We start from the raw sequence: 17998 nt of genomic DNA on the forward strand, positions 1-17998 counted from the left end.
CCTTCAATACTACTCAAAAGACAAATAAAATAACTCTACATTTTTTTGTATTAGTTGGTGTCCGTTAAGGTGGCCCATTCATGTATGTGTATTAGAGGCCAACCAATATAGAATGTTTAAGTGTGTTGCCAATGCTACTGTATGTTTCCTACTGGACAAACAATACAATGACTGGTCACTGGTCATTTAGTTGAAGGATCAATCTTACCCCATTTATTTATTTATTTATTTATTTATTTATTGGCAATTATAAAAGCTGATAACGACCGATCGGCAATGAGCTTATATCTGCTAATAATATTGGCACGCCGATTTCAGCTGGACACTTATGTGTGTGCTGTAAGTAAAGAATAGAAATAACAAAGAAGTTCCTGGATCATCTTCTTTTGAGTTTCAGTAACCACCCTAAATGAACATTATAAAGTAATGTGTGGAGAAGCTAAATTCCACCAAGCCTCAGCCTTTTTGTCTGATGTAGAAATCACAATCTAGCTGTTTAGTCCAGCTGGTGCTTATTTAAAATAGACAGAGATAGCTTTGTTCCATGTTATAATGTTCTCTGAACAGTAAGCCTTGATTCTCTTAACAGCATAAGTAAATGCACCATGACCAACTTACGCAACTATCACACAACAAACCCATGGTCACGCACGGACCTCTGTAAAGGCTCATTTTGTATTATTGGCCTGCAGTTTATGCTTCAGTAGATATGGAAAATGCATACATATGCATACATGTGCACAGTCACTATTAGATAATGAGTTTATGTCCAATGCACATGAAAGCACATCTCCTTACAGTATTTTGCAGTACAGTGATGTCTTATCCTGTTGATGTCTGTGTCCATATTCATGTGCATGTGTTCATGTGCCATTGGCCCTTTGACTGTCCTTCTCCAGTGGTCTGTGGGATTCCTTTAGGCTCTTAGCGAAGGTCCTCGGGGGCAGTTTTGCGGCTGCCCTTGGCCCGTTCACATGACTCTTGAGCACCCTGGTTGTAATGTGTGTAAAGGGAGGGGGCCAGTGTGACACAGACAGTAATGAGAGATGACATTGTGAATTGCATTAGTGCTGATTAACACATGCTTGGGTACGCAGGCAGGCAGGCAGGCAGGCAGCAAGAGAACAGAAATGATTGCCATCTCTCTTTGCTTTCTCTTCTCTCTGTGTGCTCTCCTATCTCTAGAGAGAGCTGTTGAGTGGTGGGGAGGGTGAAGGACATGTTGCTCTTGGCCCAATAGTCCTTGGGAGGTGCTGCAAACGGCCATATTTTTGTACTAGTTGTAGTAGAGGTGAAACGGTCAGTTGGGATGCACATTGTGGAATTCCATAGTAGCGTTGCTTGGCCTGATGATAAATGTTCGTGACATCCCCCACCGATCTCTCCGACTATCCCTCGGAATGCCAGTGATGTAAGCTGTTGGAGTCCTATGCTTTATCGTTGGTCTTGGTGCCTGTAACCCATGTATCTGCTGGGGGTTGACTTGCTGGCTCAGGCGCCTTTGGATCTCCCCTGGTTTTCGTATGTGGTTGTGGCTCTTTTCACCAAAACAGTTGGGACCATGAGCATCACCAAAGTGCTTGAATCTGCCTGCCAACTTAATGGTTAATCGGGTGGAAATGCAAGAGATGTAGAGTTAAATCGTTCTTGAGCTTTATACTTACAATGGGATTCAGTGCTGTTGTGCTCTTGGTTCCATGTATATTGACACACTAACAGGCCTCTGAGATAGAGAAAGAGAGTGTGGGAGACGCAGCACAGCCGGAGAAGGAATATATATTTAGAGAGAGAGAGGCAAAAAGAGGGAGAGGTGTAAGCTCTGAGATCCTCTGCTGGGGCCTGGGCTAACTCTGGAGCTAATGGCTCATCAATTTTCTTTATTACCTGCTCTAAAAAAAAGGCCTGAAAGTAGAGGGAGGCTATTCTTAGATCTTCAGCCTATTTCACTTCTAAATGCATTCTCTCATTCTCTGTCCCCCTGGCTCCCATGAAGACCAAGAGTGATGCTTGGACTCTTCTTTAGGTTGTGTTTTTGTTTTGTGTTTATTTTTTTTGTAGCAGAATAGCAGGTAAATGCTGCCATTCACTGGAGTAGTTGAGTGGAAAATATCAGAAATAGATGTCCGTTTACCATTTCAAAGCCACAAACAAAAGAGTACTGGCATAAATAAGCTTACGTGGAAAAATATAAAATCTGCTATCTTTGCTGCTAATGGCAAGTGTAGCATGGTTGTGTCAGGATGCCTGCTTGTTTGTACGTGCCACATCATATTAGAATGGAAAGCATGAAGGCCTTAACATTTGAGCTTGGTGACCTCCATCCTATGACAAGTCTGGGGCCCTTGCAGGTGCTAGTTTAAGACTGCTGGGCGTGGGAGCCCCACAAAGAGACACAAGGAACATAATTCATATAGAGGCGTTGCTGATAGAAAATGGCATTTTAACAGCAAATTAATTGGAGCTGCCATATGGTGTCAGGATTCACCCTGCAGTGGAAAGTAGTGTAACAAGTAACCACCCACCCACATCAGCTACTATTTCTAACGTTTCTCCACTTACGAAGTTCCCAGGACAATTCTGGCATTCATGAAAGTTTTTATCATCTTGGATTCGTTCTTAAGTAAAACCGAATTTAAGAACACTAAATAGCAGTCGTATATCGGCCAGATTGGAGTGCGCCCATGTTCATGCACCATGTGCTGAATTTGTGAGAAATTGTTGGTAATTGCGTTCACATCAATCATCACATGAATAACTTAAATAATTATAATAATAATAAATACAAGAATTTTTGTATGTACAGACAGTAAGGCCCTGATTTACTAAGTTCAAAGTTAAAGAGAGCAGTAAATACATTACTTGCAATTATTGGTGTGAAAGTGACTTTCAGGCTTCATAAATTGCAGCTGCATTTCCATACAGCCAGCCCACCCCATCCTCTGCAGATTAAAATAGACATGCCCATATTGCCCATCATTTCAGACTCAGACAAACCTTTAGTAAATCAGGGCCTGAGTGTTTCCAGAAGTTGTTAAAACGCTGAAAGGTGTATTTAGAGAACGTGATCATACTGATGCCTGCTCCAGTATTTAGGGGAGCAGAACGTGGTCATACTGTTGCCTGCTTCAGTATTTTTCTGAAGTGATGGAAGCCAGTGTGCAGTATATGTCCTCTTAATATCAGACAGACTTGGGCCTCTGTCTGGCCTGAAGGAGACTCAGTTACGTAAATGTGCACTCAGTCTCTGTGCCTTCACTCTTCTCTTTCATCCCTCTGCATCCTCTTTCTTCCTCCCTCTCTGCCTCTGTCACTGCCTCTATTTTCTCCATATCTCCAGTTGCCTCCCCCCCACCCCCAATATTTCTATCCCTCTTCCCGTGTTTGCCTCACTCCCCACACCCCACTCTCTTTCTCTGTCTCTCCATATCTCCCTCTCTGTCCCTGTGCCCTGGGCTAGTTGCCAGCTCAATAGGCAGGACATGCTCTGACATGGCTGCAGAGGCTTTGGAGGACTCCTCCTGGGCATAAGTGTTTTCCTGCAGGGCAACTGTCCATTACATTTCCTTTTAACCCATTATTTCCCTTCCTTTTTCCTTTGTCCTCATGGGCACAGGCTGCAGCGGTTCCCAAGTAAACACAAACAGGCTAGGAGAGAGAGCCAAAGAGAGAGAGCCAGAGAGAGAGAGACAGACAGAGAGAGAGTGAGCGAGCACAAGCACCTAGCACGTGTGTGGCTAGGGGGTGGCTCTGAGAACAACGCAAAGAACATTGAACATTTGATCTGAGAAAGGAGAGGCACACTTCAAGAGATAAGCACCAGCGTCACCATGGAGACTCCTTAGCAACACTCAAAAATGTGTGGCTAATTAAAAAGTTGATTTAATGCCTTTTAATTGCAAATTTTCACTGTAATTTGGAATATAGTGTAACATCAAGGCATTTTTACATACAAAAAATACATTATTGGACACTGTTATTTGCAGTGATGTGACAAGCAGTGAATGCACAATAAGCTGTTTGATAAGTGGATTCTAAATATGGCAATACATTCATCAGGCATTTCAGGCCCTTTTATCCTGAATGTAACTTCAATAGTGAGTGTGTCACACATTACTTCATTATCAATCTACCAAGAAGAATGGAGAATACCTTGACTTCCTGGAAAATTAAAAAAACGCAAGTCATCCCTGAATTCCTTCCATCCATCTTCCTTTTAGACATGACGCCTGTAACATCAAATTAATTAATTGCACAGAAATCCTATAGAATATGCCCACGTGATGGATCATGTAGAAAACAGTAAGCCCACGTGATAGATCATATAGAAAGCCGTAAGCCCATGTGAGAGAATCATATAGAAAGAGTCGTCAGCCCACGTGATGGATCATATAGAAAGCCGTAAGCCCATGTGAGAGAGATCATATAGAAAGAGTCGTCAGCCCACGTGATAGATCATATAGAAAGCCGTAAGCCCACGTGATGGATCATATAGAAAGAGTCGTCAGCCCACGTGAGAGATCCTATAGAAAGCTGTAATCCCACTTGATAGATCATATAGAAAGCCGTATCCCCACTTGAGAGATCATATAGAAAGCCGTAAGCCCAGGTGAGTGGTGTGCTGTGCTGTGTGTCTGCTATAGCTATAACATGCTCTACCAGGTGCTGCTGCTTTCTATGGTTTTGCTTGTAGTGACTGCAGCATCCATAGGCTTCAGTCAGGCAGAAAGGGCTTGTGCGTTGCATAAGGGCCCTTATGTCTGGGCTTCTCCCTGCAGCACTGTCTCTTGAGATGTGTAGTATGGTGAGGACTCTGCTGTCTAAAGAGCAGGTTGCTCACACACACACACACACACACACACAAAAAAACACACGCACACAAAAAAAAACACACACACACACACAGAAACACACACACACACACACAGAAACACACACACACACACAGAATCACACACACACACAGAAACACACACACACACAGAAACACACACACACAGAAACACACACTCTCTGCCAGCTCATTTTTTCTCAGTACCACCCGCCACCACGCACATGTGTATGCCCTGTTACCATGGTTATGGCCTGTGGACATATCAGTGTGAAACAGACTCATTCTAAGCGGTGTCATCTGTCCACCCAATGCTGAAGGCATTTATTAAGCCCAACCCCACTAAGCTCTACGGCAGTATACGGTTGCATTCCTCTACCACCAAATATCTCTGATGTGACTTTCCAAAACAGTCCTTGTGTGTGTGCGCGTGTGTGTGTGTGTGTGTGTGTGTGTGTGTCTGTGTGTGTGTGTGTGTGTGTGTCTGTGTCTGTGTCTGTGTCAGTATGTGACATGGAGAGAGATTGTAGGGATGGAGGTTATATTAGCAGTGTAAGCTGCGGTTTAGAGTCTGCTGCTGTGGAACATCTGTTGGCTGTGATACGAGGCTAAGGAGAGGCTCTCTGCCTCCTTAAATTCCCAGCTGCTCACTCAAACCCTATGCACCACCTGTGCAGTTTTAATGCATAATTTATCTGCTAAGTAACCACATCCAAGTCTTCTCATACACCTTCTCTTTACCGTGCGGTCCAAGCAGGACAGGCAGGACATATCCACATAAAACCGGATTCCAGTGCTTCTCTGTGTTGCCATCTGAGACAGCCTACCATTACGCCACAATGAGCCTTCTAGGGTTAGGCATGTACTGTCCTACAAGTTTAAAGATGGTATAGAATTGTACAAGACACTAGACCATGTTAACCGGGCTATGATTCTTCTGTTTCACTGTGGTTGATTGGTATGGTCAAGAAACGGCACACAATTTTAATATATAGAGCTACAGTCCCGCTCAGCAGTATTGGCACCCCTAGTGAATATGAGCAAACAGTCTATGAAAAAAATATGTCTTTGCTGTTTATCCTCTTGGTCTTCCACTCAAAATATTCATAAAAATCTTACCTTTTCATTGAGGTAAAATAATTGAGAGAAAAAGTTTTTTTTTAAATAAATATTATTCTTAAAAACATGTGTGCACAGGTATTGGCACCCCTTAATTAAATGTTTTGTGCAGCCTCCCTTTGCCAAGATAACAGCTCTGAGTCTTCTCCTATAATGCCTGATAAGGTTGGTGAACACATAGCACGTGATCTGACACCATTCTTACATACAGTATCTCTCCAGATCCTTCAGATTCTGAGGTCAACGCTTGTAGACTCGGCTTCAGCTCATCCCACAGATTTTCTTTGGGGTTTGGGTCGGGGGACCGTGATGGCCATGGCAAAACCTTTATTCTGCGGCCGGTGAACCATTTTTGTGTTGATTTTGAGGTATGCTTCGGATCATTGTCCTGCTGGAAGGTCCAACCATGGCCCATTTTAAGCTTACTAGAGGGGGCTGTTAGGTTTTCATTTAATATCTGCTGGTATTTGATCGAGTCCATGATACCATGTATCCTAACAAGATGTCCAGGGCCTTTGGAAGAAAAACAGCTCCACAACATCAAAGATCGGCCACCATACTTCACAGTAGGTATGGGGTGCTTTTCTGTATGGCTATCTTTCTGTCTACGCCAAACCCACCTTTGTTGTTTTTGCAAAAAAGCTTTATTTTGGTCTCATCTGACCATTTATCTCAGTCCCATTGAGAGTCTGACTTCCATTTGGCAAACTGTAGGCACTCTAGTTTGTTGTTGATTGACAGCATTTCTTGATTTGTGCAGCTCAACAACTTTTTATTGCACATCGTCACTGTGTTCTTGGGTCTTTCTCATTGTGATGAATGACTAATGGAATTTGGCCTGTCATCTCATATTTGTACATCAGTGGAACAGGAAGTCATGGTTAACCTCTTAAGAGTTCATAATTAAACAGGTGAACTTAAAAATGTAAAACATGACTGGAAATATACTTCAGTTAGATTTCAATTATAAGATTTTTCTAGGGGTGCCAATAATAGTGGTACACATGTTTTTGTAAAAAATATTTATTTAATCTCAACCGTTGTTTTCTCTTACAATAATTTTACTTCAATGTAAAGGTAAGATTTTTGTGAATATTTTGAGTGAAACACCAAGAGGATAAACAGCACAGACATATTTTTTCATACCCTGTTTGCTCATATTCACTAGGGGTGCCAATACTGCTGAGCGGGACTGTATATCTTTACTAGTAGTAGAGTATTGTGGCATCTGTGTGTGTGTGTGGTGTTTGCTCTGAGTGTAAAAGAGATGGAGACAGAGACAGATCTCTGTCCTTTCAAGGCTGCTGTGTGTTTTATGGTGGTGTTGAGGCAGGCTGCTCATAGTGCATCTAGATATGACAGCAGCAGGCTAGTGTCAGGGCCTGTGAACGTGCTTGGAATATTTATGCTCATACCCTTAAATCAGCCATATCGTGTATGTCCCCCCTCCCTCCCACTTAACCCTTCGACAGCTCCTTGCCCTGGGGTTAATGACTCCTCAAGCAGGCCCCCCCCACCACTGGAGCAAGGTGTCGGGCAGAGAAGGGGGTGTTGGGGGGTGTTCTTACGTGCACATTGTCAATTCCCTCACCTCAAGAGGTCCCAGCTGTCACATGTCAATTGTGAGATCATCAAACCAGCATACAGCACTCCCCGCAAGTTCTACTGTGAGCCAGGCTATAGATCACTCAGTCACCCACGCATGCACTCTTTCAGTTCTGATGGGAAGCATGTCGCTGAGCACGTCCACATGTTTCATCTCGACGTGGGTGTGATCAATTTAGTTAGCTCCCTCACCTAGTAGGATTCTAGATTTGATTTGTTCTTCCTCTAGCAGACTTAAGCACCACATTTGAATTATATTGAATCAAGTAATATTGGATGTATGGGGAAATTATATAATGTACTGTAAATCTCAAACCTCTGTGTCCACATTTTCAGGGAAATGTTTATGTGTATAACTTTTTTTTTTTTTTTTTTTATGTGTATGCTGTATTAAAATGGTGGCTTGTGCTTGGTACTGTGTTATGTGATTGTGTGATTGTTGGAGTCTATTGTATCAACTACAAGATCTGCAATCACCTGTCACCTGTTCTGCTAGTGTTGTTAGTCACCTGTGGTGTTAGTCACCTGTGGTGTTAATGTCCCCATGTTTATAATAGTTCCATCAGTACAGGCATTATGATTGAGCCCAGAAAAGCATGGGTCATAGACCACAATTGACCTCTGCTGTTGAACCCAATACGTTCTGCCAGGGTAGTGCAGCTAGTGATGGATTATGATTGTGCTCTTTGACTCAGTGTAATTTCGCCTATCAACCTATTCAGCCTGCACTTGCATATTCCTGTTTATTTCTAAGTACTGCTATTGAAACTGTCTGAAGGCAAGCTAATTGTGCCGCTTTTCTACTGTCTGGCCTCCACATTAGCTGTCTGAATGCCTATGCTGGCTCTTGATGAGATTTGTTCACAAATGTGCACATATTAGCATGCAGCTGGTTGCTGTGCATCAAAAGAGTAATTTTCTTGAATGTTGTATCTCATTAGGATATTATGAAATGTATACCCTGTGATAAACTTTGATTGGTCTACACTAGACAAGACTAGTCTTTACATTTGCATTTTCTTTTAGTCACTCCCTCTAGGATTTTGTGATTTTTTTTTGTGCCCAAATCCAAGGTTTTCCCACAATTGCAATTATTTCTCTTGTTGTTGCAATTTTTCCACAACAAAAGCAAGTCATGGAGTTTCTGCAAAGTATTCCAATTGATTTAAGTTTTCTGTGATTTTTGAGAATTCCCGCAGCAAATTCAGTCACTTTTGGCAAAAAAAAAAAAACCCTCGCAAGAGACTGTTTAGTAATTTCATTCAAAGCACTCCCAGTGAAAATTCTAGTGGTCTACTGTGGCAACAATTCATGGATAGAGATATTTTATTTCGTGTTTGTTGGGGGAACAAAATAAATCCCCCACATGGTAAAGTCTCTTCCCACAGAGGTCACAGTGAATCATAGCCCCCCCTTCACTGGTTAAACTTGCTGCAGATCCGAGACCTCACACTAGAACTAGCTTTTCAAATGTTCACTCTCTTGTCTATGTTTGTCTGACTATTCCGTGGCCCTGCTCTGCCCCTTCCCTCTCCTCTCCACTCTCTTTTTCTCCTCCTGAGTCCCGTCGTGCCCTGGCTGGGAGTCTGTGTGCTCTGGGTGTTGATGGGGCCCCGCTCTTACAGGGCTGAACACATTCTATTGGAATTGACACGCTGTCACCTTTAATCAGTGTTCGGGATGTCCCCCTCCTCTTTTCCTGGTGTGTGTGTGCGAGAGAGTGAAAGGGAGAGGATTTTTTTTGTAGTTTTCTTTATGACTGTGATAGAATAGCTCGGTTAAAGGCACTGCCTTCCCCATCCCATCACCTGAATGCTGAGTACTACTCTAGCTAATTGCTCCTTGGTCTCCCCAGGCCAGAAACTGTGCTAGACTGGAGTATGGAATGCTTTCAGTAGCTTTTTATCAAATACACATACAAGCCAAGTCCCAGAAAGCCACCTCTGTAATCATCACTCCTCATTAGATTAAGTCCACTGCAGGTTTGGTCCTGTAATCACACGTCTCTTCTGCTCTGTGTGTGTCCTTGTCTAAGGAGCATGAAGAGATGATTCTGCTCCCTTGACAAGAGCTGTCTTCTGTTCCTTTGAGGTTGCCATCCATTAGGTGCTGATAGAACGGAGCTGACACTTGGCCTTGTGAAGGTCACAGACACAGCCACTGCTGCTGCAGAAAGTCCCTAATATGGCCGTCCTTTCAGAGGGCTGGATGGTGTGTTGAGCCTGGGCTTTGCTGTCCTCACTCACTTGTCTTACCTCCATTTCTCCATCTCTCTGCACGCTCGCTGCAGTGGTGGTTGCTGTAGTGATGGAGGAGCAGTAGCAGCAGCAGCAGCAGTAGTAGCCACACCTGCACTCAAGTGGAACAAACAGGAATGGTTGGCTGCTCAGGGAAGGTCATCTGCTTCAGGCGGGAAAGAGATTGTGCGTGTGTGCGCGTGCGTGTGTGTGTGTGCGCAGTTAGGGATTATTTGGTTTGGAGGTCTCTTATGTTTTTTTTTTTTGTTGCTCTAGCATTAGGACGTCCATGGGTGAGTGTGGGTGTGTGTGTGTGGGCTATGGAGCAGCGGCGGTCTCCCATGCCCTTGCCACTGCAGCATGAATCTGCACATGTCAGAGGTCGTCCAGCCGCTGGGCGTGAGCATCCACGGTGACCAGCTGTGCCAGAGACGACACTGTGACGCTCGCCACCATAATGAATGGTGACACTGTAATCTGTGTCATTCTGATTGGCCCTGCCTCTCCGATTAAAAGCTTCTCTGTGCAGCAACATTGCATTATGGGAGCAAAGTGGAGCAGATTGGTGCGGGGTGCAGAGGGCAGTGGGCAGAGGACTGCTGCAGCGTGACTTATTTACATCTTCATTAATATCCCATAATATCCTAATGTCTGTTGGTTTCTTAATGCATCGCATGGCTAGGAGGTGAATAATTGATTGCGATCGGATGGTTTGACCTAGTCCTTTGTCATATGTGGCAAGGTCTTAAAGGCTCAGTGCCTGTGTCACTTGTATTTGTCACACAAGGTTTGTATACCTGTGCACTGCCTCTGCTGCAGGAAGGGTGAACACACAGCAAAGTCCTCTTGTAAATGTCTGCTCTGCCCAGTTAATAGACTTAATTAGCTTACACCAATTCTGTATAAAATATTTATTCCTAATTATCTTGTAACAAGACTCTTGAAATGAAAAAAAGACCCTGTAATGCAGTCCCTTGACAATGTGATTTAGTTTGGAGACAGCCTTAGAGAAGACGAGTGTGGCATCCTTGAGTGGGGCGAAATGTTGACAGATATTTTTATAATGGTGCTGTAGTTGTTACGCTGGTTGATTTTGTGCAACAATTGCTTAGCTGGTGGGGAAGAGACATTGTCCACAGTCTGTAGTTTTTCATTTGTTGCCCCAAGCTTAACTCTTTGGCGTAATGAGCCTGCTGCTGGCCGTGTCTACTCTCGCGGAATGAGAATGAGAGAAGCGGGCAGAGGCCAGTCCCTCATACAGTGCTTGAACTTGAAACCCAGCTCACTCTTGAAGGTGCAGCCTGATTGTTATCCATTGCACTTTTCAATAAATTCAGTCAAATTCTCCACACGTTCCTCTGACTGTCCAGTGTGTGCGGTTAAGACAATTCTGGTGTACGTGCACGGTCCTGGCTCTGTGAATGGGAAACAAAGTGACTGTCTGCAACGAGGCATTTAGACCCACACCTCTAGTAACTCGAACATGATCAGATTTCTCCACTGCCAAAGCTGTATTGTATAACACCGCCATGTTGCCTGCTACCAGCTCAGATATTTAGTTTCGTCTCTCCATGTATAGCATATTATGTGATTGTACAGTGTAGTTTACTACAGGCATGTCAACTGATTCTTTGTGTGTTGGTGTGTCTGATTTCTTGACAGATCTGGGCCAACTATGAGGAGAAACCGACAGAGGAAGTGGCTGCTCTGCAGTCAGAAGAGAGAGAGCGGGTGGCCAAGTACCGAGCCGTATACGTCACTGAAATCACAGATGAATTGCACTTCTACACACAGGATGTGGAAACGGGTAAGTTCTACTAACTGACAGCAACTAATAACTGCCTTCATTTTCTCCTTATCTCCTTCTCCTCTTTTGCCTCTACAATGCCAACTACTTGCAAAAGGCAGGGCATGGCATGTTCTACCCACCATATGAGGCCCTCTGGCATAGTTAACTTCATGGAACTAGGTCACCTGAAGAAGACATCTGTCTGAGGGAGGCCTCATGAATGTTCATAACTATTCGCAGTTAGTTCAAGGGCATGGTTATCCTCCAAATCTGGGGTTGAGTTATACATTTGGACACCGCAAACACAGAGGTCTCTCATGCGTAGCTTGGTTTGGAAACACAGCAGGTTATGTTTATGCAGAGCTGTGAAGTGTTCATGAGGCTCCATTTTCATAGTTTGCTTGTTGGTTAATTCATAATCATCTATATTCCTGTCAAGTCATCCAAAATTATTAATTTGAAAAAAAAAAAAAAAACAGTTCATTTGGTGGGTTGGGAGTATGTTGTGGCCAAAAGTCATATGCATGCACATATGCTGTGTACATAGACAGCCAAGATACAGTTCACATAAACCCATTTGAATAATTAAGGGTCTTCTCCTATTTCTTCTCCTATTTCAATCGTAGTCTACTTTGGCAAGGCCATAAAATCGACTTTCGTCAACTCTTAATGCGTTTTAATGCGATAATTAATTAATTTGCATTCATTAAGAATCAATCTCAGTCTTCTGTTGCCAGGAGCGTGACAATCCCATCACATTAAGTCCCTCTTTTAGCTGTGGATAACTGGATGGAGGAGACCTGCAGGTGTTAGTGAATGCACAGGGCCCCCACCTGCCCCCCCCCCCCCCCCCCATACAGCCATCCTCTTTCAGTCTCCTATTCCAGTCAGCCTGAGAGGAAGTGGTGATACATGTTACCATGCAGACGCCATTCACCCCAAGGAGATATGCATAATTAGTATAGGTCAGTTGGGTACAGTGCCTCCCACACTTAAACAACATAGTTCATTATATTAAACACACTCTTGTCCTTCTTTACACTCGTGTCCTTCTTTACACTCGTGCCCTTCTTTACACTCTTGTCCTTCTGGTGTTTGTTCTTTTCCTCATAAGATACCACATTAACACACAGCAGCAGGAGTCCAACAGAACAGATACTTGAGAGGAGAGGCAGACTAGTGCTTGTGTTCATAGACTGTAGATTATCAGAGGGTCAGAGAACAGAAACTCATGTAAACACAGCAACATGACTAGAATCAGTTTTACACATGTGGGGTAGATGGATAAACAAACAAACAAACAGTAAATAAATAATAGCGTGAAATGTAAAGACAGGTTTTGTTACCCGGTTCAAGTATGCCTTTTCTTTTGCTATGGAGAGCCACCAGGGACCTGTGGCTCATGCCACTGAAGTTTTCAGGATTGGCTGTTGGAATAACTCCCTATACTGCATCTAGACCTCTAGCAACTCAGCAGGAGAGAGTCACAGCATTGCTCTCTCGCTCCGTGTTTCTCTCATTACTAGCTTGTACTGTTATTGTTCGATTTTTTTGGTTCTTGTGATGGTGTGACTTGAAACCAGAAACCTATGTCAACTGGTAAAACTCAGTCTTGATATGAGGTGTTATTTAAAGACACAGCAGTCTTTACCTTGTACATGAATTCAGGCCAGTTTATGGCATGCCACCATTCAGTGCTACATTAGCCCTCACCAATCCCATGCCACCATTCAGTGCCAACATTACCCCCCGTCACCCCCATGCCACCATTCAGTGCTAACATTAGCCCTCACCAATCCAATGCCACCATTCAGTGCTAACATTAGCCCTCACCACTCCCATGCCACCATTCAGTGCTAACATTAGCCCTCACCACTCCCATGCCACCATTCAGTGCTAACATTAGCCCTCACCACTCCCATGCAACCATTCAGTGCTAACATTAGCCATCACCACTCCCATGCAACCATTCAGTGCTAACATTAGCCCTCACCACTCCCACTACTAGCTTAAAGCATTTCAAACTATGTTAAGTAACACACAGTGTAAATAAAAGATTAATGGAATTAACAGGAACCAGTGTTCCTAATCATTCCCAATGCTGAGAGGCTCGTGTTTATCATCTCGTACCATTTAATGGCCTCTAAACACCCGAGAGATGCCTACTGGAAGATCTCTCCCATTTACCAACCTCCTGGGAATATCTGGAAACAGTCACATACACATTCTCTCTCTTATCACACTCTCTCTCCACCCCCCCCCTCCACCCCCCCCCCCCCCCCCCCCCCCCCTTAATTATAATTAGTTGGATTTAATTACTCAAAGTGTGAGTTTAGCCCTGATCTGCTTCTTGTGATGGATTCTGCAGTGGAAATAAGTATCTTGAGCAGAGGAAATACTATACATCTCACAGACTTCCCCCAGGCGATAGGTAATTAGTCTCCTACAAGGGTGTGCGTAGATGTAGAGCTATGCACAGGATGAAAGGTGCACCTTTGGCAACTTTCTCAGTGTCAGCCAGTTAATGTTTTTTTTACCCCATTTGGTTACTCATCAGGATTCTGCCGCCCATGAATCAGACTCTCATTCCCAGCAACGCTCAGAACTGAGGCTTCAATGAAAACCTCAGGCTCTGTTCAAATGCTGGGCTCTGGGAATCTGGGTGTGTAGTTCTCTGTGCCCTGGTTGCCGTCAGCTGTCATTTTATCCCTTTAATTACAAGTCTTTCCCCATCCAGCAGGTTGTGGGGTTGGTTGCATCATGTAGATGTTGATTCATGTCAGCAGTTTCACTTTGCTTCATAGTTTTCTGGCTTGTAAAAACACCAATGGAGTTCAAATATTTTTGCCTGCAGTGTTTCCCACCAAAACTTTTTCTAACTTTAAAAGCACTGGTTCAAACTTGAATATTTAACCCAAAAAATGAAATCACACAAAGCACCAAAGCACCAATTTGTCTCTTTTTATGGGAACCTTGGGCGAAATGAGACAAAATACATAGATGTCCACTGTTTGTCCACTGTGTGACCACTGTGCAATATGTATCAAATCTTAACAAAGATACACAGGAGAGCATTATCTAACGTTTGACTTATTGTTGTTATGATAGCTCAAGCATCCCAGGCTACACCACCGACAGCAGAATAGTCATAATCAAGCAGCACAGAGTTCCCATTTAGGCGCTCAGCCACTCCACAGAACAGGGCAATACAAATGGAATTGCTTAAAATGTGAAAACAGCTGCAGCCATGAAACTGTGTAAGCAGGTTACCCAATATCAGGAAGAGAGAAAGGAGGTTTTTTTTCTACACTGGCACCTTTTTTTCAGGTCAGCACTTCAGCTGTGTACGAGGCAAAGCACATCAACTCACTGGAGACCCATTGTGTAGTTAGATATCAGCTGGGAGAGCGCTATAATGCACCCTGCCTCCAAACTCATTCTTTTGCCAAGCCTGACGAAATTCTCTTATTCACAGCTGGCCAATCTCCAGATGTTATTAGCAACAAAGCATTTTTTATTTTTTTTTGCTTTTCATTTTCCTTGTTTTTTTGGTTTGTTTGACTGCTGCTTCGAACACACCAGTGTGTTTGTCTGTTTATCCCTTCCAAATGCAAATACTTGGTGGTGCGTTTTAATTTTAGATTGTGATGCAACAACACTATTCTCTTCTGCTCATGCCCTGCACTCGCTGGGCTCTAGTCTGTTGTGTGGGCTGAGAGGCACGACAAGGGGAAGCGCTTTGTTCATCACACCATGGACTGCTTTTGAAAATGACTCGGTTGGGCTTCCTCAAGGAAAGCACTTTATGATCGAGAGAGACCAAGATAGAATTTTGAGCCTATAGAAAGTGGTTCCTCGTACATCTCTTTGCCACCTTGCCATACTGTACATTCCTATATATGCCGTATTCTTGGCATTCTTATTTTCATTAACTTCTAAGGGGGTGGAATCCATAAGCTCCCCCATATCCCTCACAAGAGGTACCCTGAAATGAACTGTACGCAAATGAAATTAGGTAAACATCCAGGTTCTGTGATCATTTTCTTTTTATCTATGTGAAAGAGACTGTTTGAGATACCAGGTGTGTAGTAACGAAGATGAATACTTATTATGACACGCTAAAGATATGTTATGAGAGATGTGGAGAGCACAGAGGGATAGTGAGACGAGCCACAGAGTGAGGCATTGGTACTGGTTAAGGGTCTTCTCACTTTATTGACATCATAAATGATTCAACCCACAGTCTTGAAAGGGTTGTTGATTAATCTTATCGATGAAACTTGATGTCTGAGTACATCAATCATGGCTGTCGTTCCGGACACACTGCCAATCTTCAGGCTTTAGGAGTATTCAATTTGACTGGGAAATTTGAATACTTTGGGAAATAAAATATATAAATTCCGGTGAGATGATGGCTAAATAACTGATGCAGTACTTAAAGTGTTGATCTGGGGTATGGCTCTTATCAAACATGTTGACTTCTCTTCTCTTTTATGGGCCATTCCATACTAGATACCTAGAGAGATGGGAAGGCTTTGAATTTACAGCCCCCAGTAAAGAGGTCTGAAGCCCCAGTAATGAGAGATGGATCCAGGGTTATGTCCTCTCCTAGAGAGCGTAATGACCCAGAGAGAGAGTGCTGCTAAGGGGCTACACCTTCCACCATATGGTCTCCACTTGGTCCTGTCAGCGCTGTTATATAAAGGAGTACACTGATAGTACTTCATTTTTGAAACCTTTTGGTTTTGTATCTTCTTTTACAGCTCTCACAGTTATGTTGATGAGATAATTGCTTAAAGTTTTTTCTCAGCATAGTTATTTTTGTACTCTTGGAAAAGCAGGAATGTTGATTAGTTAAGTAGAAAAGCAGTGTCACTATATTGAAGCTTGTGGTGTTCTGCTGATGGCTGCGATGGGAGAATCATCTTTAGCGTGGTCAATGTGGCGCTCTGCGTTCTAGAAATGCTTACGGATGTGCTTTGCTCCAAACTCTTACTGTGCTCGGACAATAACAGAAGGTCTCATATTAATTAGGTTAAATGAAGAGTCTCCATTAAAGCTATATATAGCATTCTGAGGAGTCCCTCACATCTTATTTATTATTTAATGAGATCTGCAAGACTCAAAGTAGAGCACAGTAAGGAAGCGGACAGAGCTGCAGAAAAGCACTCTGTGCCTAGGAACGCACACACAAACTTTTTAATTAGATTAATAAATCAGAGCCAAGCCTTTTGCTGTCAGCCTCGCTAGAACATCCCCTCACCGGTGGAGAGCATTCCAAACAGTGCCACTGGGACAGATGCAGGCTGTGTGTCTTTAAGTGCTCCTACTGATGTTTCCACTGTTTCCACTGTCCATGTAGCACCACTGCGGGCTGTCATTTTATGCATGTGTTTATGTGTTTATGTGTAAGCAGATGTCAGAAGATTGCCCATACACACGCACACTGCTCTCTATTCTCAGCTTCATCTCCCCCTTTCTTAAACCCCCTCCCCACAAACTCATCCTCCCAATTAAGGTAGTACTTCAGCAACAAATGCTTTGAATTCAGATTGGACACCAGTGCCAACATAAGGATACAATATGAGTGGAAACATAAGAATACAATATCATTGCAATCACAAGGACATGAGTGCAACAAGTAGAACAAGCTTTTGTGTATTTCTCAACTGTATGACTTTTGAGGAAGAAGCTCTGGTTAAGGAGTTCTGTCCTGCCTCCTAGTGATCTGTACCCTCTGCTAGAAGGGAAACGCTTCAAAAGATAGTGATCTGATTGGACAGGGTCAGCCATGATCTTGATTGGTTGCGAGATGATGCGTTGTGTGTATATGGAATCCAGTGTGGGGAGTTTGCTGCCAATGATTGTTGATGCTCTGGTGACAATTCTCTCCATTTTCTTTATTGTATTTGGGACCAGACCATGCCTGATTGTGTGATTTTGTGTTGTCTCAGGACGTTAAGTCTCTGTTGAGCTTGTTGCATGAGGTGGTTGCCATGGAGTTCCCATTTCAGGTTGTTGCTGGCAAGGAAGTTAGAGTCTTGATGAAGTTTGATGTTGATCTGAAGTCATTAGTGAAGAGAAGAGCAAAGGGGACAGAATGCATCCCTGTGGCCCTCCTGTGCTGGTGGTGAGGGGAAGTGGAAAGATGTTGTTGAATCAGACAACTAGGCTCCTATCCTTCCAGAAATCCAGAATCCAGTGGCATAGTAAGTTGTTCGTGGAGGCAACGGGGGGGATTTCTTTGTAATGCCTTGGTGTTATTTGGAACAGTTTTGTCTTCCAGTTGGTGGTATAAGAGTCCTCCATAGATCAAGTAAATCGCCTGAGAACCAGGGTTTGCTGAGGCCATATGACACAGATTGAATAGGTTTGCAGATTGATTGTCTTGATATCACTGTGTCTGTATTCCTATAGAGT

General features: G+C 43.4%; 1 protein-coding gene across 1 annotated transcript in view; it reads left to right on the forward strand.

The window, feature by feature from the left end:
* The window catches only part of snd1 (staphylococcal nuclease and tudor domain containing 1), a 142598-nt gene that overhangs the window by 103013 nt on the left and 21587 nt on the right, over positions 1-17998 (forward strand). The window contains exon 18 of the mRNA XM_080851628.1: positions 11452-11596. Coding sequence (XP_080707754.1) covers positions 11452-11596 — 145 coding nt within the window. The remainder of the gene's footprint in view (positions 1-11451; positions 11597-17998) is intronic.

This window comes from Sprattus sprattus (assembly GCF_963457725.1).
Source record: "Sprattus sprattus genome assembly, chromosome: 14".
Classification (NCBI taxonomy): Eukaryota; Metazoa; Chordata; class Actinopteri; order Clupeiformes; family Clupeidae; genus Sprattus; species Sprattus sprattus.